Here is a 24,340-nt window from a genome sequence, read left to right as displayed (position 1 = left end):
AAGAGAAGGACGGAGGTCTCTTGCCGGTGCTCTTGCTCCAGCTGTGTCGCCATTTTGACTCTCCGTGTGCTGAGTAATTAAAGGTGTCCCCCTTGTTTTATCCACACACTACAATATCATATTTCCCCGTCCCATCTTTTGGGCGAATGCTCCCCCCCCCCTGGAAAGAATTCCTGGCCAAGAACGTTGGTTTCACCAAAAAAACGTGGGAAATAAAAAACCTTTTACGTTTCGCAGTACGCAACGTCAGCTGTGACAAAACCAAAGAAACGCTAAAAGGGTGTACCCCTGTGTACAATTCATGTTGTCTTTCCTCACGTACTATAAAACAGAACTAGAGTCCCCCTATATTATTTGCCGGTTTCTTTGGTTGTTGGCCGTGAATCGAGCAGAAGCGTCCATGTGATATATGCCCTGATAAAGAGACGGGATTGTGATCCAGCCCTGTTTGACCTGTTTCTCTTAAAGCTTACTTTCGGAAGTTTCCATCAAATTTGATATCATTGGTATTAGACAAATGCATTGCTGGACAACCCAAATATAAATCTGGCATCCGTCATCTTTTTTTTTTTAGCAATACCATGGCCTCCGAGATTCCCCCTGCGCATTTTGCTCCGGCCGTCCGAATCGCCGCGCGCCCCAGCCAAATTTTGTAAGCATGCTGGTTCCCCCGCGATCCGCCAGGAGGCAGTGCGTACCTATGCATCGAATGCGAGGGTCAAATAACGTGGGAGTGTGGTAGGAGACAGTCTAGTATTGACTACTGCCTTATTTCAGAGGGACTTTATGAATGGTTGGATGGAATGACCATTGATGAGGAAGGGGGCCACAGTCTGGGCAGTGACCACAAGCGTATAAACATGAGTTTTGGGAAACTGGGGTGCGAAAGAACAGCTCGTCCGGGGCAGCTCACAAAGTTAAACAGCAAACAAATTGCGGTTATAGCCAAAAACATAGAGGCTGACATAGAAAGAAATCCTGGAGAAGAGTGGGAATATGACAGGCTCATCAAGGCTATGCAGGCAAACGTAGTCAACGCAGAGGGGGCCAATTGATGGAGAGGAAAGAAAACACCCAAAAGCTGGTGGAACAAAGAAATCAAAGAGGCGATAGGGAGGCGGCGTAAACAGGCGTCTAAAGAGCACAGGCAGGCCAAGAGGATGGGGAGACACCAGGAGGAGGTGGACTTAAAATGGGAGCAGTATAAGCAAATGAAACTGGAAGTGCAGCAATTACTGCAGGCGAAAATAAAGGGGCACAGCGAGCGATGGGTAGCGCAAATACGAGGGAGGGGTAGGGGCGCGCCGAAAAGGTTTTGGAACCATGTGCAAGCATTAGGGAAACGTACGAGTGCCACAGAAGGCGGTAATATAGAAAACGAACAGGGGCAGATGCTCAAGAGAGAGAAAGCATTGGCATACCTACACAAAATCATCACGGAGAAGTTCGGTAAGGTGGATGAAGAGGTCCCGCAGCGACACAGAGATTCGCGACGGGTAGGCCGGCACGCCTAGAGATAGATGGGGACAAGCTGCAATGGAACAAAGCAGAGGAAAAGGTCGCGGCAAAAATACCGCGGCAGGCACGGATGGGATACGAATGGAGTTGATTAACCAGTTAGGACCAAAGATCAAGGGAAAGCTACTACAAGCCATCAGAACAAGGATAGAAGAAAATGCAATACCGGCCGCGTGGCAAATGAGCAGGATGAACTTAGTGTACAAGGGCAAAGGAGTCAGGACAAACCTGAGCTCGTACAGGCCAGTAATCGTCACGTCAGTGCTGTACAGGTTAGCAATGCAGGCAGTGAAGTTCAAACTAGAGCAGTAGGTGGAAGAAAATAGGATATTAGGGGAACTTCAAAATGGGTTTCGAAAGTACAGAAGACTAGACGACAACTTATTTCTGGTAAGCCAACGCATAGAGGTGGCGAAGAGGCAAAACCGACCTTTGTGGTTAGCCTTCCTGAATATTAAAGCGGCATATGATAATGTGGACGCTATGGAGTATCCTGGAGGACGGGGGAGTGGGCGCAGAATTCATTAACTTACTCAGGGAGCTATACCGGGAGAACCAAGTGCAAATAGTGTACAAAATAACATACAATATGCCGGTATACACCTACAAGGCTTTGAAACAAGGATGTCCTCTCTCTCCGCTGCTGTTCATGATCTACATGGCGGGGTTAGAAAGGAAGCTGGAAGTCAGCACGCTGGGGTTCGACTTATCCTACATGAAAAACGGACAGGTGGTGGAACAACGGGTTCCGGGACCAATGTATGCAGACGACATATTGTTGATGGCGGACAACAGGATAAGTATGCAGGGCTTGATGGATATATGCGGTGAAAAAGCGACGCACCTAGGGCTATCCTTTAGCAGAGAAAAATCGGGGATCATGGTCTTTAATGACGGCGCGGAGCATAAATCGGTATCAGTGCAGCAAGTAGAAATACCATTGCTGAAATAGTATAAATATTTAGGAGTATGGCTGAACGACAGCGAAGATTACACGCAGACGCATGAGGCTCACCTTAAGACGAAATGAAGACGGAACGCGGCTATAATGAAGCATAGAGCACTCTGGGGATACAGCAAATATGAGGTGGTAAGGGGAGTCTGGAAAGGGGTCATGGTACCAGGATTAACTTTCGCAAATTCGGTTCTGTGCATGAAGCCACAGGCCCAAGCGGGCCTGGAGGTATATCTGAGGGCGGTAGGCAGATTGGCCCTAGGGTCCAACAGCAAAACTACAAATGAAGCGGTACAAGGAGATATGGGCTCGTCGTCTTTCGAGGCGATGGAGGCGCAGAGCAAGATGAAGTTTGAGGAGCGACTTCGTGACATGGAGGAGGAAAAATGGGCCGTGAGGGTGTTTAAGTACCTGTCTATGAGGAGCATGGACGCGCCGTGGAGACGGAGGACCAGGCAGCTGAGCAAGCGGTACGGAAAGTCAACAAGGGAAAGTGGGGCATATACAACAGAAAAAAAAAGAGGTAAAGGCAGCAGAGACGACAAAGTGGGCACAGAGAACGGAAGCGAAAAAAACCCTGGACACTTATCGAACAGAAGAACTGGAAGTAAGTGGGGTTTGAAACTCTGGGCGCGATCCGGAGAATCTGGCTTGTGTTATGATTTTGACGTGTACCAGCGTTGTAACAAAGGCATGTACGGTGACCAAGAAGGTTACAAGCTGGGACTTGGTGCTGGTGTTGTGCTTCAGCTGTGCTCAAGCTTGCCGGACCGGCAAGGCAACTTGATTGTCGCCAACAACTTTTTCCCTGGACCTCAACTGGTTTCCGAACTGAGTGAAAAAGGAATATCGTTCATTGGCACAGTTCGTGAGAACCAACTGCAGTCAGGCAAGCTCATGGATGAGAAGTCAATGAAGAAGAATGGCCGTGGTACCACAGACTCCTCAGTAACACCTTCCGGCCAAAAAACAATGGTCGCTGTAAAATACTTCGATAACAGGACAGTGACACTGCTATCAAACTGCACCGGCATAGATCCAGTGGTCACAGTAATGAGGTGGGACAAAAAGACTCACAAACACATACCGGTGGAGTGCCAAGCCATCATTTCCCAGTACAACTGTTCAATGGGTGGGGTTGACCTTCTTGACAAGATGTGTTTCAGCTACCGCTTTAGTTTGCGTTCAAAGCGCTGGTATATGTACCTTTTTTTGGCGTACTATGAAGATAGCTGCGGTCAACGCGTGGTTTCTTTATAAACGACACGTTCACCAGCGAGGTCATCGTTCGATGCCACTGAGGGAATTTCTAGCCGAACTGGCCACGGCTCTTGTGCTGTTCCGAAAACGGCCTCCAGGAAGACCTTCCATAGAGCTGCCGCCACCAGCCAAGAAGCAACCAACGATGGCAACTCCTCGAGATGTACGGCAAGACGCCAAAGAGCACTGGCCGATTTGGAATACACGAAGAAACCGCTGCAAGGCATATGCTGGCGGCTACGCCTTCATAAGTTGTTCGAAGTACAAAGTCAGCCTCTGCATCAATAAGGACAGAAACTGCTTCGTAGCTTTCCATAAGTAGTGAGAAAGCTTGTCTGAGGTTCGTTGCGGAGTCATACACGGCAGCGTAAATAAACTTGTATACTGCCATAGGATGCTTTCATGTATATTCAACTGCTCAGGGTTGCAGATATGCAACATTGCGTAACTTTGTACCCGCACAAAATTTCGCCTCTTCAGCCACTAGGCTTACTTCTTGTTGTCCTAGGAGCAGCACCCGAAAATATTTTTGTGTTTCGATTGGAATTTTTAACACCGGGAAATAATGGGCTAACAAGTGTATTAATCGTTATAATAGTGTGGAGACGATTGGTCCTGCGGAATCTTAAAAGAACCAAAGCAGAAAATAAATGATAAACGCTAGCTTACAAAATAAATAAATGCGCGTTCATACTCCAGGAGAAAATGTACGTGGTCCCAGTTGGTTTATGGTATGATTCCCAACGGCGACCAGCTGGTTCCAGCTAAGACCAGTTGGTCCCAGCTGGGAATTTGACCAAAACAAGCTGGGAACACTACCATTTTCTCTTGACACACCTCCTCCAAAATAGGAAGACTAAAATAAAAAAAGCACTGGAAAATACTACGGAAACGCGTACAAAAATATCGTGAAAACGACTAACCGTACGTGTAAACCCCTGCCTTTATATAGAAGTGCGTAATTGTCACGATAAGATGTTTAATATCTTCAAAATAGCGTAAATGGACCTAATTATTTGAATCAAACTTGAAGACGAAAAGGACAACAAAAATTAACATTAACAAATTTTAAAAGTGATCTTACAAAATAAAAAATAGCGGAGTTAGCACATTTATTCGTTGAATTTATATGGAACCACCAACCTAGCTGAGGCATCTGCGCGCACAGGTATGCAAGCAAAAAGCATTCTCAATCGCAAACACAGACGAATAATAAGTCGCATATCCCTCGATAATTATGCAGCTTTATATGCTACAATGTATCGTGAAGTTTTTACAGACCATGATTAGCTTTCATTAACTGTAGCGCAAATGCGCCATATTAGTTCACAAAGCGCTTACTAAAACCTCGCAAATACTCACTGGCACTGAATTGCAATGGACGGTGGTGTCTGAATGTATCACGGTTGGTTTTTGTCGGACTTGCATGCTTACGATTTTCTAAGCTTGCCTTAAAAAGCCGCGGCAACAAATCTACCGTGACATGCATACTATCATAAACAATCTTAATATTGCATTTATGCGACAGATGCTTATATGCAAGTCGCCACTGTTGTGAATAATGTTGGGTGAGGACGTGATGGGTATTTCAAAGGCACCGCGTGTAAATAAACATCAACAAATCAAGAAAAATATGGACGCGAAGCCGCAGCAGAAAGTGGCAGAATCGACTGCGTTTCGCTCGTATGATTGCTGCTTAAACTTTGTACTTGCGCGCGTCATATTATTAAGTTAACCGTAATAAATTTGTTGGCTATTGCCTTGCACCTGTAATTTAAACCTGGCTGCTCGACTCAATTTGACTGCAAGCTGCGAAGACACGCGTTTCCTCGCTTGCGCCAAGCTGCAGAGAAATGGTTGATGCATAGCTGGCGAGCGCCGCGGTGCGGCGGAAGACGCGGCCACGCCCCCTTTTTCGGCCGGAGTGAGCATAAGTTTATGCTCACTCCGGCCGATTGGGACGGCCGGAGCAAAACGCGGGCGGGTTGATTACCTAGGGCACGGTAATACTTAATACAATATCCATGCTAACGATCTTCTTTTAATTAAGCACATGCCTTGGTACCAATCGCAAAAATAAAAATATTGCATTTAGATTAGGTGCCCAAAAGTGATCATGCCACTGAAGAAAAATTTACAGAAGCTCCCAGAATTGTCTACTAACGTGCAGCGTCCTTAAGTATCTTGTTTGCATTGATAGTTTTTAATAGCTATTTTTGGCTACAAATAACCAAATACATGGGAATACCTTAATATTTTTTTTCCTTTGTTTCTTTTCGCAATGACGTCAATTTACTCCATTATTGCGATTGGGTGCCTTTACTTAGCTAAGTATGCATTTTTCCGCAGCTGCAAGGCGTAGCGCAGGGCTGGTGCGTTTTCGCGATTTTTGATTCTAGTCGATTCGTTACTCTTTTCCGGGCTTTACTTTTGTGTTCGTTTCGTGAGGTAGATGCATAACATGCATATAAATATTTTATAGGTTCACGGATGTATTTTTTGGCCATTATTTGGTATTCCTTGTTTTTTTAATACTGTTCGACCACCTCTCTCCATCTCCTCTACTTTACCAAATAAAGCTGTTAACTGCTCCATCACGCATTCTTTTGCAGTCATGACGTTACACGGTTAGGCTGTGTTTTTACAAGTTTCTTATTTGTGTTTTTTTTTGGATTTCTCAATTGTATTTTCGTTTTGTGCGGGAGATGTATGAGATGAACATTTCTGATTTCCGAATTTCATTGTTACCTGTATTTCCAGATTCTCCTACAGTATGCCTTACTAAAAACAGGCAGGCAATATCAAGAAGCCACCTCCTCAAACCTTGGTTCCATGTATCCTGCACACTTCACCCTTCCAAACTAGGCTTTACTGCCGCTGACAAAGGCATTACTGGAAAAACACTTTTTAATGGGCAGCGTAGGTAGTCTTTCATCAACACATCAAGCCCCTCGTATACGCAATCACCGTGAGCGGTAATTCCTATATAGCAGCAAAAGCGTGCAACACAATAAGAAAAAATGAAACCCAGTTAAACCCACTGTGAAATCTGCGGAAACACAGGAAGTGTGGGTCTCTTGTATCGGCTCGAAAGTGTACGGGCGCTCTCCGAAGAATAGCAGCGCCGTCGCCGCGCAAATTCTACGGCTCGTGCAAAGGAATCGGCCACTAACAGTCATGTCACAGGCGAGACACCCTTTCTTGCCCTCTTTGCTAGCGGGAGGAGGAGGAACCCGCTCCTGCAGCCCGTTCTAGACCTCTGCGCCATCTATCGGTGGGTCTGGGAACCTTCTCATGCCCCTGCGTGACGCGCGACCTTCAGCAGACGGACTAAAAGCTCGACCTACAACAGCTCCTTTGTTTAGAGACCGGAACGCCAGCTCTGCTGAGTTGCCAAAGGGTCGGTTAATACGGCCGGTAATCATCATCATCAGCCTGTGTACGCCCACTGCGGGGCAAAGGCCTCTGAAAAAGTTCTCCAATTATCCCGGTTCTGTACTAACTGCGATAAACTGATCTTCTCAAACGTCTTGATCTCATCTTGCCGCCTAACTCTCTGCCACCCCCGGCCACGCTTACCTCCTCTAGGTATTCACTCTTTTACCGTTAATGACCAACGGTTGTTTTGCGGTGGCAGTATATGCCCTGCCCAAACGCATTTTTTCTTCTTAATTTCTACTAATATGTCCTTAACACGTGTTTGTTCCCTGACCAACTACGCCCTCTTCTTGTCCCTCAACATTACACGTATCATCTTCCGTTCCATTGCTCGCAGACTCGGCCTCAATTTAGGTTGAACCCTTTCAGTGAGCCTCCAAGTTTCTGCCCCGTAGGTGAATACCGGTAAGATGCAGCTGTCATACACTTTCTTCTTCAGGGACAATGGTAGGCTGCCATTCATTGTCTGAGAATGCCCTCCGAATGCACTCCACCCCATTCTTAACCTTCTGATTATATCTGCGTAAAGGTAGGGATCTGGTGTCACTACTTGGCCTAAGTAGATATCTGCGCTTACCACTTCCACTGCCACGCCATTTATCTCAAATCGTTGTGCTCTCCCGAGGCTAAGGAATAATAGGCAGTGAAATAATAATATAATAATAAGTCCCGTAAATAAACACACAAAAAACGTAGAAAGAGGCTGCAATGGGCTTCAACCAGAAGCCGCACTACACTATCACTTGCCCTGGGGAACAACCACTGAAAACTGCAATAACCCGTACTCCAGTTTCGGCATCAATGGCTCTATTCCAGTTCGATTTATTAGCTGTTTTCTGCTTTCCCCAGCGTTCTCCTTCCATTGTACTTAACACACGTTGACTAAACGCGTGAAACAAATTTGTACTGGTCATACGTACACAGTCACGTTATCGAACTAATTAGAGAACGAAGAATTAATATGTTTCGCGTTGTGATAAACTTTCGGACTCATATTTGTAATTTTAGGCTTGAATCTTTCGTTGGAACCTGCAATGTTTTCCACCTGCAATTGTTTCAAAAATATATTTGAGCATGCATATTTGTTCGACACGTTGTTCTACAAAAACCGAGTACGTTATTATAAAAATATCTGTGGTAAAATCTTTCGAAAATGAGAGAAATGCAGCCCTTTTTTTAGAAGCACATAAAGTCGGCAGAAAGCAGTAAAATAAAAGCTTCGTTGAAGGGTAGTAAAAGCCTAGTGCAAAAAGGAGAACTTGATACCACACCTCGTATAACAGTTGCATCGGCGGATTGGGCTTGAATTCCTTCAGGTAGTGCGAGCAGTTCTTGAAAATATGGTTGGTCGCCCGCCCAATTTGTGATGCTACCAGCATCGCTGCAAAGTCAGAAGATTTGCTTCACACACACTCACGCAGGATACACACTCACTTCATAAACACAAGAATAGTTGGCAGATAACTACAGAATCGTAACGTGGTTCCCAAAGGGGCCATGAAGACAAATTTTAACTTTGTTCTGTTTCAATGAACTAACCTTGGTAACACAATCAGCTTCATTCCAGCCACGAACCGTTTCACAACAGAAGAAAACACAGAAAATATTTAAAAAGTTTTGAGTTTCGCGCTTCAGCTAAGTATTATGGGCAATAGTGACGTAATAACGGCCAGCGCTGAAACACTGTTATCAATATGTTAACTGCATGTTAACATTCAAGTGATATTGGGCCTCCTAGATTATCAGTCCCAAATCGCCCGTGGTCTGGCCGAGAGGCAATCCAGCACTCGATTTCCTATGTATTCCTATGGTACGTCCGGTTCGAACGCTGTCCTTGGACTGCCCGCTGCGGTCCGTCCAGGACTGGTGAATCCAGGAGGCCCATTATTAAACGAAACTAGAGGATTCCACTATTATCACCAAGTCACGCTTCTTGGTGGGTGCTTTATTCGGCGGCCACCAATCCTCGGCGGTGGATCAGTGGCTAAGGCGTTGTGCTGCTGAGCACGAGGTCACGGGTTCGTTTCCCGGCCGTGGCAGCCGCTTTTCTGATGGAGGCGGAAAGCAAAAACACCCGTGTGTACGACATTTCAGCGTACGTTAAAGATCCCCTGGTGATCAAAATTAATCCGGAGACCTCCACTACGGCGCGCCTCATCGCCTGCATTGCGTCAGCTCTTTAAATCGTACAATCAAATCAATAGCACAAATTCTGTGCCGTCATGGAACGATCGCCGCAAAAGGTTACTAGTGAGTAACTACTTCTGCATACGTTTTCTTCAATATCTCGATTACTTCTTTGCACATGGGGATAAATAAAGGAAGAGCTACACGTGCGCGAGGGGATTAATAAAGGAAAAGCAACAGTAGGAAACAGATGTGGATATGGCAACAAACTCGTGAACCTTGTAATCATCATCATCCTCATCATCGGCCTGGCTACGTAGATTGCAGGGCAAAAGCCTCTTCTATAGATCTCCAATTATCTCGGTCCTGTGCTAACTGCGACCAATTTATTCCCGCAATACTCTTGATCTCATCTGCCCATCTAATTTTCTGACGCCCCCTGCCACGCCTGCCTTCTCTAGTGATCCACTCTGTTGCCCTTAATGATCAAGGGTTATTATGCCTTCGCTTCACATGCCCTGCCCATGTCCATTTCTTCTTCTTAATTTCTACATATGTGTCCTTAACACGCGTTTGTAACCTTATAATAGTAGAATCTAAACAAGTAGTCTTCCTTGATGGCTGTAAAGAAACAGTGAAGTGAATTTTTCAAACTGTTATTTCTGGCTACGTTGTGCAGATCGACGTGAGTAATCCTTGAGTGGAACTCAAGGAAGAGGAACTGTTGAACTGCAATTTATTTGAAAAGCCAGAAAGAGTATTTAAAGTGAAACGTCCAGGCGATAGAGGGAATTTCTGCAACAGACTACCGTTGAGGTGAAAGCAAGCAACATTTTTATCATTGTGTTGTTGCTATTTAAATTTGCAAAAAAGCTTTGTACGACAGCCTTGAAATGTGTATTGTGCGAAAATGATCATAGCTGTCACGCACAAGAAATGGTGGTTGTTGTATTAAGAAAAAACACAAAAATTGCGCACTGTGTGCCAAGTTGCTTATTAAGTAGTTTTTTTTTTGTGAGGAAAATTATTTTGAGAAGAAAGAATTCCGCAGAAATTCATATAATTATCTACTAATCCGTAGCATTCTTATGCCGCCTGTCTTGAGTGTGAACTTTTCTCAGCCCAATTTTTTTGTTTTTTATTTCTAAATCCTGTCCAACCAATTATCTCTAATTACGCTATTGTAACGATTATAGGGAAAACTCCTGCGAAATCTTCATTATCGTGATAATGCACGGCGTTACACGGTTCGGCGTTTTCCATGACTATTTGATATCTTTCTATTTTGTTGGTTTTTCAAAACTGTGTTCCACCTATTATCTCCACTTACGCTATTACAACGATTACGGGAGAAATTTTCGCGAAATCTGCATTATCGTGGAACTTCAGGAAGTTACACGTTTCGACATTTTCCGTAATTTTTTTCTTGTTTTTCTAGTTTTTCAAAATTTCGTGCGAGAAGTCATCTCCATTTACTCCATCATAGCGATTACAGGCGGAACCTCCGCAATATCTGCATTTGTGTCGGAATGCAGGGCGTTACACAGTCCCGGCTGTAGGGGTACTCGGCAAACAATGCTCCGCATTAAAATCGGTAAATCGCAGTTCGTATCGCAATAGAGCCAATGCCTCCGGGCCGGGAGCGACACTGCATTTTCACCACGCTACATCGCCATGCCGGAGGGCGTGGAACAAGAGTTTGCCTTATGTGTGTGGCGCTGACAGGATATCGCGTTAGGTGAACGTGATGGCTTGTGAGTGTAACAGGAGCGGCGAAGCTTATGTATCGAGAAGTGCGGTAGCAATTTGGATGCCCTTGCACTTATCTTCCACTGTATGCGAGTACGCTTTCTGAGCAAATTTTTAGTGAATCTTTGCTGGCCACACGCTGTTCTATTCAATGCCATAGCTTCCGTAGAGCTGATCTGGCTTGCGTACTGACCATTTAGTTCTAACACCTGACTTTTCCCAAACAAGCCTCATAACTACGCCCTCGGTAAATAACCAATTTGGGAAGAGATCGTGCCTCTGGTGTGACCTTTTCGGACAGCTTCGTCCTGATGGAGGAATATTACCCCTCCACTATCTTCGTATACCGTATTTACACGATTCTGATGCAAACCCTTTTTTAATAACAGTTGGTTTTCAAATATGCACGCGTGTTACAATTGGGTTCAAAGCCGAAATCGGCTAAACGCGGCCAGCAGACTTCGCATGTAAACGGACGCCTCCAAAAATATGATTCCATCAACTTAAAACAAACGTTTTTCGAAATGTGTTACTAAACTTTGCGTCGTGTTACCATCGCGGGGGCGTTAGACTCTCGCAAATGCGGTATGTCCTCCAAGCGCTCCAGGTGAATCAACGGTACTCCGCTACATCTGAATGCTCATTTTCCAGGAGCATGCATTTCGTAATACAGCGGTTTTTATTGTATATAAGCCAGGCACCGGGACTGCTATTTTCTGCTGACTCGAAGGTTAGCTCGCAGATGATGCGAATGTTGCCCAATTCCCAGCAACGTTTTAAAAATACAGCCTGTCCTTTCATTTAAGTGGTGTTCGTACTTCTGCAGACAGTTTTTTTGCAATAAAAAAGAAAAGACGGGCCTTAATTCCTGATCTCGACTAGAGTGAGTTCCCATCCGGCGCATAATTAACCCAAATAAACGTTGAGCTCGTACAACTTTACTATCTCTCCATTAGAAAATACTCATCTTAACAAGGGAGATATTGCCTCGACTCCTTACCATCCATGGGGTTGGATTCGCAGCTCATCACTCGTGACACAGAACAGGCCATAAAAACCGCACAGCAATAGTAACATGCCCACGCACTGGGAAATCGTGTTGCGAACATAGAGGCCCTGACCTTACAAGCCAGTAGAAACACGGCCTATCGAGCTACGCCACCGCTCAGGGACAGTCTTTCGACCACTATGAAGCATACCTATGCCCCTTTTTTGTGAAAATGTTCCCTGCTCTTGTTTTTGCGGACCAACCTCCTTGTCCTATTTGCTCAGCTGAGCCTTTTTGAAATCGATGTCAGCCCGGGAGTATCAGCTTTTTTTCTTGCACATTTGGAGCGATTTATAAGTAATTCGCGTGTACTGCAAACACTGCGTTGCCTGCTTTATGTAGATGCAAACATGAAATTCCGACAAGGTCGCGTAATTAATCGTTTCAGCGCAGTAGTCACGAGGTCGGTGCAATGCGTGTAGCTCGACATTCTCGAAGGGTCACTGCGAAATCCGGGGGGGGGGGGGGGGGGGGGGAATGTCGCGACTTGAATTATAGCTCATTCGGCCTTAACAGCACCGCTCGAACACACCATCACATAAATGAAGACTATCGAGGAAAATTCATCCCATCAAATATTTCATTTTTGAAGTTTTCCTTTATTGGGCGATGTTGAGCTGCTTCACGACGCCCACCTGTTCCCTATTAGCACGGCCTTGTAAACACTGGGGTAGAGAATTCAGCCCAGTCGAGCCTGAAAATAAATTAAATACGCTCACATATCAAGTGCGAGGAACATTCTCTGATTGGCACGCAACTTGTAGGGACCTGAAATTATACCACCTGAAACAATTTTCGCACGCGCAATTGTATAGCATCGTGTAACTAAGGTGTGCCCCGCACGTCATGGATCGAATAATGATGGGAGTCACACTTAGGGACACGCAATGATCATCGTCGACGATGGGGCCAACTTGAGTGGGAGGTTTAGTTTTAATTAACGCAAAGAAATAGGCTTGGGTGGGCCATGTAGTGAGACAAACCGACAACAGGGGGACCACGAGGGTAGCAGAGCGGATAACAAGAAACGGGACTATAAAAGGGGGAATGCAATTAACACGAGGGAAAGGAAGTAAGTAAGGAGGTAGAAGGAAGGCAGAAACGCCAACCTCGCTAGAGTCTAGTTTGCTATCTCGCACGTGGGAAAGAGAAAATAGGCAAAACGAGAAAACAAAAAATGTGGAATGGATGCAGCGGACAGGTATGGCCAGCGCAGAAGCACTAAATGTTCAAGTTCACTGATTTTCACTGGAGTCTTTCTGTCTATAGCCCGGTATTTAGGGGTTGTCACCCGCAGGAATGGTAAGAGTTCCTGAGTCGCCTTCTGAGATGGTGGATGGAGAAGGCCAGTAACATCAGATCTTCGCCTCCGAATATGCTCGCCGAGAGCCCAGTTTGCTTCCTGCTGACGACCTCTCGTTCCTTTCGAAGGAATAACGTGGGTACTCGCATAAAAAATTAGCTCGGCTATGCCAGGATATACGTAGCGTGAGCGGAGGTTCAGCTGGTTATTCTTAGGTTTCCTGGTTGTCTAGGATTAGCTGATTATCATGCTTACTGATGCTAAAACGATTTCCAATCCAATCCAGCCCATTCAGGTCACTGCTCCTCGCGCATGCGCAGCACCGCTCTCCAGGAGCCACGTTAAACCGCTATCAAGCGGCTCCGGCGCAACGTCAGACTTGGCTACTCGGCACGTGGCGGCGCCAGTGCGTCTACCGCGGCAATGGCGTCACTCCTCTGGAACGCGCGGACCAGCGAATGTGCAGACCCAATTCTCTACACACCCTACTCCAATTGGATTAGATTTCCAATTCAATACAATAAAATTTAATTTAATCCAATCCAATCCAAATCCAATGCTCCCCGCGCTTGCGCAGCACGACCTTTCAAGGTCCACGCGAAGCGGCTCAACCTCGGCCAGTGTGGCTTGCGCTACAAAACGTGGCGTGTCGTCTCCTCCGTGCCGAACGTCTCACACTCCTCACTTGTTTCTATTCCTATCAAGTAAGAGTAAGAATTGGTAATTGCCATCCCCAGCCCGAGACGGCAAAGAAGATATGCGTAAGACCATGGCAGGCTTCGTGGAAAGGGACGTTGCATGGGCTGGTCAAAAGTGCCACTACATGTGCATGGGAATTCTACTGCAGACAATAAAAAGATTGTTGTTTCCCGGGCAAGTGTGCCGAGGGCCCTAGCTGAGTTCGTCTTAGACAATGGAATGTGAACAGTCGTCGCTGTTTGATGCGCCAACGGGGCGGCAGCGTCCACTACTTCGCTCCGGACAATGCCGCAGTGATTGGGAAGCCACTGTAGGGTGACACCATGACCCGCCTGGGCACCACGCTCATACACCATTCCTATTTCTGACAGGAGCTGTTCGTGAGGTCCCCGGCACAGGGCTGACTGAAGTGACTGAAGTGCATGCTTCGAATCACAGAAGACCGCCAATGTCCAGCACGAACTTTGGTCGATGGTGTGAAGAGCGCTACGAAGCTGTAAGTTCTGTAGCCGTGGAGGTGGTCTATCTTGAGTTTGCTGGACAGTGTTATTCGTGGTACAATAACAGCGCCGGAAGAACCCGAAGATGTTATCGAGCCATCGATGTTTATATGGGTTTGGTCACTGTGTCTCGTACAGCTGCTGCAGCGCCGGTATTGGAAGATCACGTTGCTGTCTTTACTCCTGGAATATCTAGGCACATTTCGGGCTGCATCACACTCCACAGCGGAAGGAGCAGTTTCATCTCAGGCGTATAGTTCGATGGGATGTTGGTCTTGTGGGCAACTACTACCCTTGCGAACGACGCACGGGGACGGGTCGCTGGTACACCTGCGGGGTGATGAGCCGGCAGGTGGGTGAGGTGCCTAATATGTGTCCCGAGTTGTCAAATTGCCACGAAGGTTGACAAAGGGTAATTCAGAGCCAAGAAACTGGTCTCTGCTGTGGACGTACACCGTGGTGGGCCAAGACAGGTTCGCAGGGCCTGAGCTTGTATAGCCTGAACTGACCGTATAGTTCTGCGGAACGCTCCAGAAAGGACAGTAGCACTGAACCGCAGACAGCCCTAGAACAGTGCGCTGTAGAACCGTAATATCGACTTCATTGGCGTTCTCCACGTCTTGCCTACGATCAGTTTGAGTTACGTAGCGCCCCTTCGTCAGCGCTGTCAGCCGGCGCCTTTGCGGCGGCGAAGGCGCTGGCTTAGAGAAAAATGAAGTCACGAGCGGCACGTGCCTGGTGCGCCAGCACAGCTCCGGCGATTTGCTTCTGGAAAGCGTGAAAGTTGGTACGCTGTCTCGGGCGCTGCGCGGTGGTGGAATCATTGAGAGATTATGAGCACAAGGGATGTCCGTAGCACTGTTATAGGACATATACGAAGGATGCACGTCTACGATTCTCTCAAATAAGAGATCTAAAAATTTTCCAGTTCAAAAAAGTGTCGCAAGGAGACACAACCTTACGGAAATGATTTACAGCCTGCCCATATTTGTAAGCGCCAGGAGTACGGATCAACGGTGAACGCCACAGCCACTTGAAATTTCCAGATGACATCGCTTTATTCAGTAAGTCCCGCTAAGACATACGACATCCGCTCGAAACACTTCACTCGCAAACCTTCTATGTGCGGGTGAAAACACAAAGATATCAAAAACACAGTAAAGCAAACACGCACACAAAGGCCGTGTGAAAAGTAATAAAATACTAAGAGAAGTAGATGGTTACAAGTGCCTCGGACAAATTGTTAGGCTGACTCAAATCAGGAGAATTTCTACTACCGCGTGTACTGGAAATAACAAAATAATACTTTAGCAGGGTGGAAATAATGAAATAATACTTTAGCAGGGCCGCAAAAACACCATGCTGATGTGGGTTCAGCGAAATACTCTTTCTGAGCGTGTGTTGATGGCGATATCGCGCGTCGTCCTATTAAAATACTACGTCTTCAGGGCCGTATCAGAGTGTCGTAGTTTCTGCTTGATGTGGGCTTTGTGCCGCCTGTCAGTCATGAGGCGCTGGTACGACAACAAAGACTAACCTGGCGCCTAGCATTGTCAACTTTTCCTTATTTCAGATGATCAGCGCCATTGATTGTGATAAACACCTGTCCTGATTTTTTTAATCGATTACTGCAAAAACTTGCTGCATTTCAACCTGAACACACACCCGGTATCCAGCATGTCTACAGCTGGTGTTGTGTACGTTTGCAGTAATGTTACGTTGAATTAAATACGCCAGTATCACAGAACACTCCCAAAACGTGCCCGAAACCGTGTAGACTGTGGCACATCTCTATGCAACATTATATTTACTTGTCAAGTCGGGGATATACAACGCTATAAACAAGTTTAGGGTGATACTTGGGTGTCTTCGAGTGGGTTATAGGTGATAGCTTGATATATTTGATATGTTTGCGCGTGCTCGTGACGATATTAGTTCTGTCTCTTAATTATGCTTGCGACGTTTAGCGCCAGGTTTCCTTCGTTTTTTTCAGCAGCCTTATGTAGGCGTCGACAGTTGCCAGTAACCTGTAAGATATACACGACACCGGAGACAAGTGACAAGTTTGGTGTCTGTGCGTATGTTTACCATGCAGACAAATGAAAATTATTGAATCGGTCCTGAGCTTCTGCCGGCAGCATCGCGTTTGGCCACTCATCCTGAGCGGGTAAGTTCGACGGCTCGATGGGCTTGTTGGCGTCTCAGTCAATGTGACATTCGATACCATGATAGGAACAAAGAAAGCGGGATTTTCCGAGAATAGCCCTTATAATGCCTTGCCCGTAAAAAAAAAAAATCCGGGCCACCTCCACTGACGTGAAACGTGGGAAGCGGTGAATCATACGGCGTTCGTCGGTGTTTCCCTCGGCAAAATCGCTGCTAATGGGGAATGAGAGACGGAGGGCGATTTTGTTTCAACTACAGAAGACTCTCGATAAACGGAACTTGAAAGGGCCGTAAAAATTAGTTCCGTTTATCATGAGTTCCGTTTACTGATATAGATGCGGGAAAGTGTAAATTTATGTTCTTGCACACTCTTAATACCATTTCATGGAACTCTAAGCACTGAATGCCGCTGAAAGTTTTTCAGAAAGCAAGTAAACTACAAGAGGTTTAGGCACAGAATTTGCAAAGTTGATTTGGCAGCAATGAGTCATTGTTTATTGGAAAATGCGTAATAATTTTTGTTTGAGTCCTTGCAACTGCATGTTCACGGAGGCTAGAGGCCTCAACTTCGCGAGTGCTTACCAGGCACCGAATTTAGAAGACGGCAAAGCGGTGATGAGGCGCAAATAGCACCACGATGGCACGAACGAGGTGGCAGGAGGTGAGCCCTGTAACCTCGGCGTCTTGAATCGAGACCGAAGGAATGGAACAACAGCTGCGATGTTGCATTGGTTGAGCTAACACGGCTGACCACCTACGAGACGAGGCTTACGAGGCAGAGAGGCTAAAAGATCATGGAGGAAAAAAGACAAAAACAAAGGCGCCGTAACCGTAAAAAGCTTTTTCTCATCTCAAAGGGTTTCATAAGAAGTTCCAATTCTGGTACCGCTTACAGGGTGATGCAGAAGTTTTAGTTCCGATTACCGAGAGGTTGATTTGATTGATTGATTGTAGGGTTTAACGCGCCGACGCAACGCAGGCGATGAGGCGCGCCGTAGTGGAGGGCTCCGGATTAATTTTGACCACCTGGGGATCTTTATCGTGCGCCGAAATCTCGTACACACGGGCGTTTTTGCTTTTCGCCTCCATCAGAAAAGCGGCCGCCGCGGCCGGGAATCGAACCCACGACCTCGTGCTCAGCAGCGCAATTACCGAGAGGTTCTTTAAGTTATCTGCATACAAACCCAACCAACTTACAGGCTGCAGCTCCATTTAAGCGGTAATTCCGTTTAAGCAGTTTCCATTTATCGAGATTCTACAGTATATACGTATGTCAATTCATTATTTATTTATTTATTTATACAGTACTGCCACCGTTGAAACAAGGGCTTAGGCAGGAGTGGGCGGAACAAACCAGCTGAAAATACAATGCACGACAGGAAAACACAGGCCACACTGAGCCTTAACAAAAGTTGTCTACAACGTGACTGCACCAAAAGGAACAAGAAAAAAATATCAAGAAAAACAAACACCGTGGCACATGCGCGTTGCTTATACGAAAGCACGTTATGTGATGGTGCACAGATAACGAAAAAAAATAGTAGAACAATGCTGCCAACAATAGCAGGCAAGCGCATGCAATGGGCGGAAAAAACTACAGAAGTCATATATAAACACGTAATTGCACTGCGCATAAAGGAGCTATCACAATTAGAGAAAAAAAAGCGTAACAATAAAGGTTCATGAACCCTGCCAGGAAACACGTATGAGCAAGAAAACTTGAGCATGCGCGCACGCTGATGTTTCCGTAAGCATGCGCATAAAGGATGCAGTGGTAGGGCAGTCTATCAAGCTTGCTGGTAATCGGTTCCACTCGCGTATAGTCCGCGGAAAGAATGACTTTTGAAAGAGGTTAGTGCGACAATATATCTCGGCTAGTTTTTTAGTGTGGAAAGCTCGGGTCGAGCGTTTATCAACACATGTTAAGTAGGCGTTGGTGGCAAGACACAGGTTTTTATGGTAGAGTACATGCAAGTGTTTCAGGCGATCGCGGTAACGTCTTTGCAAGGTTTCAAGCTCGGCTAGATTTCAAGCTCGTCTTTGTTTCAAGCTCGTCTTTGGTTTCAAGCTTTCAAGTTTTGATTTCAAGGTTTCAAGCTCGTCTTTGTCGCGGTAAGTAGTTGCAAGGTTTCAAGCTCGGCTAGATTTAAAAGCGCTGTAGGGGAAATACGCCACTCGCGAGGCCAACTTTCGGGGACATTCCGAAAGCTTCGAAAATCTGACACCACGTGGCGTTCCGAGGTGGAGACTTTTTCTTTTTTTTTCTTTCCTTCTCCCCTACTCGGGAGGCCCGAAGCCGCTCTTACCAATACGCCCCAAGGGCCCCCCTCTTTCCAGTGAAGCATGCCGAATTATCAAAAGAAGCAAATAGGAGGGTCGGGACGTGCACAAAAGGCCGTGCTCTTTTGTGCTCTTCGGGTCTCCACCATTCCTAAACATACAAGAAAACACGGCTGGGCGCTCGCGGGCCGCGCACGAGTGGGTGTCTTCGGTCCCGTGAATGCGACTTCTTACCTCTGGAGATGTAGCCGTTTTATGCTCCTTGCGCTGTAAAATATTTCAGCAGTGTGCCTGCGAGGGGCTGCAGCTGTACATATGTGTTGGAAGCAAGCGCTAACAACAATTAACTGCACTTCTCCATGCGTTTTAACGTAGTAAATATTCAGGGAGTGGTTTACAGTTATATTATTATTCAAAGGCTTGTGTTTAGAATTGTATTTAGTCATCGCTACTGAATATTTTAGGTGAGGCGTTGTTGACGGTTTTTTACTTCGCGGGCAACTTTAGCTGCCGAAAAGGTGGATGTTTATAGCGTATATTATCTCGGGAAAAATTATGGTGTGACCTGGCAGATCTTTCATCACGGCGAGTTCGTTTACTTGTCGTAATTAGGTGGGTCACAGTGAAATAGTCAACGTTGAGCAATTGTTGTAAACATATGAACGTCTACGGGATGGGAATGGTTACAGAAAATGGCTGTAACTCTTGTTGTGCTGAAGAGACCCCGAAGCATATTAATGAAGTCTGACTGCTCAGGAGGCTACATGTTCATGTATAGTTTTATCTTAGGCGATATCGCGCGGGTAATTATGAGTCACAGTTTTAACACAAAGAACATGAAGCCGCTGCCCCTAAGACATTCCATTAGCGCGTTGAAAACACCGTAAAACAGACAGCCTCATGTTTGTCTGCTTGAATAAAACTGCAGGCTTTTCAAATTTGATTACTATATTGAACAGAAGAATAGCTTAAATCGCAAACAACAATCGTGTCGTGTTCCTTGTGCTCGTTCGGACTACGTCCGGTCAATACGCTCGCAAACAAAATACCATCGACTCCCGACAATTAAAAGTCGCTTAGTTAGAATTTTTGGTTAACTTGAAGTGATGTTCTGGGTCCGGAAACTATACGGGCAATTCGATTAAAAAATTGCCTGATAATTCGAAGCGAAAGCCAATTTTGTCGGTTAATTGGGAAGTATTTTGAATAAAAACATACAGGTAGCAGTCATTTCTCGAGGAAATTCAAATTTTTCGGCGTCAAAACACCCAGGTGATGTGTTATGTCGGCGCCCTCGCAACTGAGGCCGCCCGCAGCCATGCAGTTCACTTGAAACTCGCGCCAGCGTTCGCATGTCTGCGTTCTTTGTAGTTTCCTGGCTGCACACAACTCCGTGTAAGCATTTTGGTGGTGTAGGCTTCAGGCTTCAACTTTAGCGATAAGCCTTCACACTCAGGACAAACCATGTCGTGCGCTTGTATTGGCAAGGAAAGTCGAGGTTGTGACCAAAATCAAGAAGGAAGACGTGTAGCGTAGTTATGGCATTGCTCTCATTGTGCTTTCTCTTTCATTGATTGATTGATTATGAGGTTAACGCTCCGACGCAACACAGCCGGTGAGGCGTGCTGCAGTGGAGGATTAATTTATACAACCTGGAAATATTTAACGTGTGCCGAAATCACGAATACATGGGCGTTTTCACTTCTCGCTTCCATCGAAAAGCGGCCGCCGCGGCTGGTAATCGACACCGCGTCCCTGGGCTCAGCAGCACAACGCCATAGCCACGGCGGGATTCTGTTTGTTTGAGAGTTTTGTTAGTTCGAAGCTTTGTACGGTCCACATGGAGTTCGTATTAGTAGGAGTCAACTGTATTGCGAAATTGCAATTCGAAGCGCTTTTGTAACTCATTTCGTAGAATCATTTTCAATAATATCTAACAGCTTAGCTGTCTGATCAGCTGAGCAGGAGTAATGGTCAGTTTTTATACGAAGATTCCGTATTTTGGTACCAACTGTGCGCATCGCTGTCGAAGTTGTTCATTTTGGCTTTCTGAGTTTTTAAAGCGAAGCTTCAGAAAGGTTCACATATTCCAGCAAATATTCAACAAAAAATTGGCCGCGTATCTGCTCCTTTCGTTGCAAATGCCGTCAAAAGACGATAGTCTTTATCGGCTTTTGCGAAGTGAATGCCTCCCTTCGCTTTCCCGCTCACCTCTCATGTTGTTCCTCTTGCGTCGCGCTCCTCCCAAGATAAAGACGCCAAAGGTTTGCTTAAATCATTTTAAATTTCCCGCGTTCCACTGCTCCAAACCGGGTGACTCGATGCGAACGCTGCCGTACGGCGAAGACGCGCGTTAATCGAGGCGCCCTACTTCAGCGTTTATAGAACCGCGTTTCCTTACTCCACATGCGTTGCAAGCAGAACGTGGAACCTACCTAGTGGAACCTTTCGTAACTGTTGCCGGTTGATTTCTTAAAATGGCCCCAGAAGCTATAGTGGCGCGGGCGACAGCAGGCGACGGCAGAGTGAATTCTTTTTCTGCAGTTGATGAAGTATTTAATTTCTCAAATTCAAGCATGTTTGATTTTTTTATAAAGGAACACTGCAAATATCACTTCTGTATTGATTTGTTGTCTCATATTTGCGTAATGTCTTGTTCTTCTTCAACAATGTTGAGAAGTATGAACATTCCACCGGGCATAGACGGGTAGATTTAGCTGTGACTATATAAGACTATTGCGCAGGCATTGTTTTGCTTTGGCCGGGTGGCTGAATCGGGTCACAGACAGACAGACGGACAGACATACAGACATACAGACAGACCAAAATTTCTGGGTTTAAGTAGCCCAAGAAAGACTATCGTCTTTAATAAACACGTTTTTGGCAATGCCACACAACCAACCCCTGGCCTAACTTATCGCAGGATTGCGAACAAGAACGTTTGTAATAAATAAATATGTTCGTATACTAAGTCCGAATCAAAAGGTCCGCGTTACGCGTCTTTGAGACCCCTGCCTCAGAGGAATAGATCAGGAGCCCGGTGGGCCGGGAACGGCTAGCGGGGCTCCGGCCGTGGTTGGGGTCAAGATGACGACGTAGGCCACGTCTCAAGCAGTATTGTACAGAACGGCGTTCCTTGCAAGGCCGAACGTCTGTGCACCGACATGTCCGCACCAAAACGTCCTGCACCGAAATGACCTACACCGAAATGTCTGGATCCCCCGCGGAGCTTACGCAGCGTTCGATGGAGGAATAGCGCAGCCGCGAGAATGCTTTTCACCTTTCATCGTTTCTCTGGAATGGCCAGAATGCGCGTCTGGCCGATAGAATTGTTCACTGCCGAGGAAAGGTTGTTAGAAAAAACTGTCAGGTGGGGGGGGGGGGGGGGTGGGGTGGGGGAGTTGCGCTCGCTGTGAGGTCAATCGAAGTGTCGATTGATTGATTATAGGGTTTAACGCGCCGGCGCAACGCAGGTGATGAGGCGCGCCGTAGTGGAGGGCTCCGGATTAATTTTGACCGCCTGGGGATCTTTAACGTGCGCCGAAATCTCGTACACACGGGCGTTTTTGCTTTTCGCCTCCACCTGAAAAGCAGCCGCCGCGGCTGGTGATCGAACCCGCGACGTCGTGCTCAGCAGCGCAACTTCTTAGCCACTGAGCCACCGCGGCGGGTTCATCCGAAGTGTCACCGGCTATGAATACGGCTGAGCGCTCCGCAGTGTCTCGGTATGCTGTACTGCTCAAAGTTAGAGTACGCATGCAGTTCGTCACGGCGCGGTCTGGGGGTCGACGGGAATGGGTCGAAGGGAGTGCCAGGACCTTTTGTATTGCACGCGTCGTGTTGACAAAGGACAGGAATTTCGTCATTGTTGGGCATACTTTTGTCGCATGCGGTATGGACAATACCTGAGAGAGGCCGCTGGAACGTGGACGGCCAGCGTTCAGAGTTACTTTAGTTGGTTGGTTTCAACCTGTGCTTTTATTTCCTGTGCTCTTCCCTTATGCGTATTTCTAACCACAGCAACTGATTTGTGCGTCGTGTCAACATATTTGGATATTTTCGGTTGTTTACTTTATCTACTACCCTGATTGTGTTCGGTATACTTTGTAATTCTTGCGCGTAGATTTCATGTGTGACTACAGTGCTGACTTTTATTTTTTATTTTTCTTGACTAAAACTTGTATTGTGAACCTTGCAGCCATTACTTGTTCTGTTATGTTTTGTTACTCGCAAATTTGTGCTGTATGATCTGCAAAGCTTACTCAATTACTCTTACAAAGCTTACTCAAAGCTTACCCCCTTACTCAATTCCCTGCGCAGGGCCTGTAAGGCATTTTAGATAACCTGCAATATTGTAATAACCATTCATTAAACGCCTATGTATTGCTCCTTTCGACACAGTTCTTTATGCAAGAATTTTAATTATGTGCCTGCATGTAACTTTCTATCTGCACATCTCAAGCGCAGTAACCTTACTGCGCATTCGTAAAACCGAAGTTGAAAGTGCCATATGTACCAAAAATCGCAGTTAAACATGTCTGGAGTTTTTCCGGTTCTCCCCAAAAAAATTTTTCTAGGAGCGTTTCTGTGGATCCATTTTATTTCAACATAATCTGCTGCCGGCAAGGCTCCTATTCGTATAATATACGTAGTTTGGTGTGAGTTTTAGATTTCACACTTTATTTCGCCTCGGGATTATCCGACACCACACTTTTATTTAAAAAAATGAAATGTAACGTTAATGTAACGACACGTTCCAATGTTCGAAGTGGAGCTGGAACGCGTGCCTTTCGCAATAAAGGAACTTGTAACGGTAACTCGTTTCAAAATTGGGAAGGAACGAGGAACGAGCTTTCTTTCCTGTTTTAGAGTAACGTGTACAACACTGGTCTGAAGTATATTTGCTGACTTTACTGCATGATCAATAAATATTTCTTCCAGTCGATATTGAAAAAAAAAACAAAATGAATACAACATAACCGAGGAACGATTCTCAATAAAGAATGACAGGAGAAATCGTTTCAAGGGAGTCGAGTGCATTTATATTAGGCTGTGTTTATATGCCGTCCGACAGTATTGTAAGCACTCCACTGAAGTGCGCCCACCGGCGTTGTTTCGATGAAAAATGTCCCGCCTGGATGTAGTGCCTAGAATGTACTAGGCACTGTAGTCTGGCACTGCTTCGCCTTCCATTAACGCACCTAAGGTGAACGAATCTAACATAACCTAACGAACAGAAAAAAATTGAAGACACCGAAAACTAACCTGAGCTGCGAAAATTACAATAAAATATGAAG

The 24,340-nt window shown here is 46.0% G+C and overlaps 1 protein-coding gene across 2 annotated transcripts in view; it reads right to left on the bottom strand.

The window, feature by feature from the left end:
• LOC144145195 (uncharacterized) overlaps nt 1-12,198 on the bottom strand; it is a 49,901-nt gene extending 37,703 nt beyond the window's left edge. For both annotated transcript variants that reach the window (XM_077676717.1, XM_077676718.1), the window contains exons 1-2: nt 12,048-12,198; nt 8,443-8,552 (exon numbers count right to left, since the gene is read on the bottom strand). In XM_077676717.1, the coding sequence (XP_077532843.1) occupies nt 8,443-8,552; nt 12,048-12,156 (219 nt within the window). In that variant the 5' untranslated portion in view covers nt 12,157-12,198. The remainder of the gene's footprint in view (nt 1-8,442; nt 8,553-12,047) is intronic.
• Nucleotides 12,199-24,340: the final 12,142 nt, after the last annotated feature.

Source organism: Haemaphysalis longicornis, unplaced genomic scaffold (genome assembly GCF_048455015.1).
Source record: "Haemaphysalis longicornis isolate Haplotype H1 unplaced genomic scaffold, Haemaphysalis longicornis Haplotype H1 scaffold_7, whole genome shotgun sequence".
Classification (NCBI taxonomy): domain Eukaryota; kingdom Metazoa; phylum Arthropoda; class Arachnida; order Ixodida; family Ixodidae; genus Haemaphysalis; species Haemaphysalis longicornis.
The sequence above is the reverse complement of the archived record's forward strand: the minus strand, read 5'-3'. Positions and strand labels throughout refer to the sequence as shown.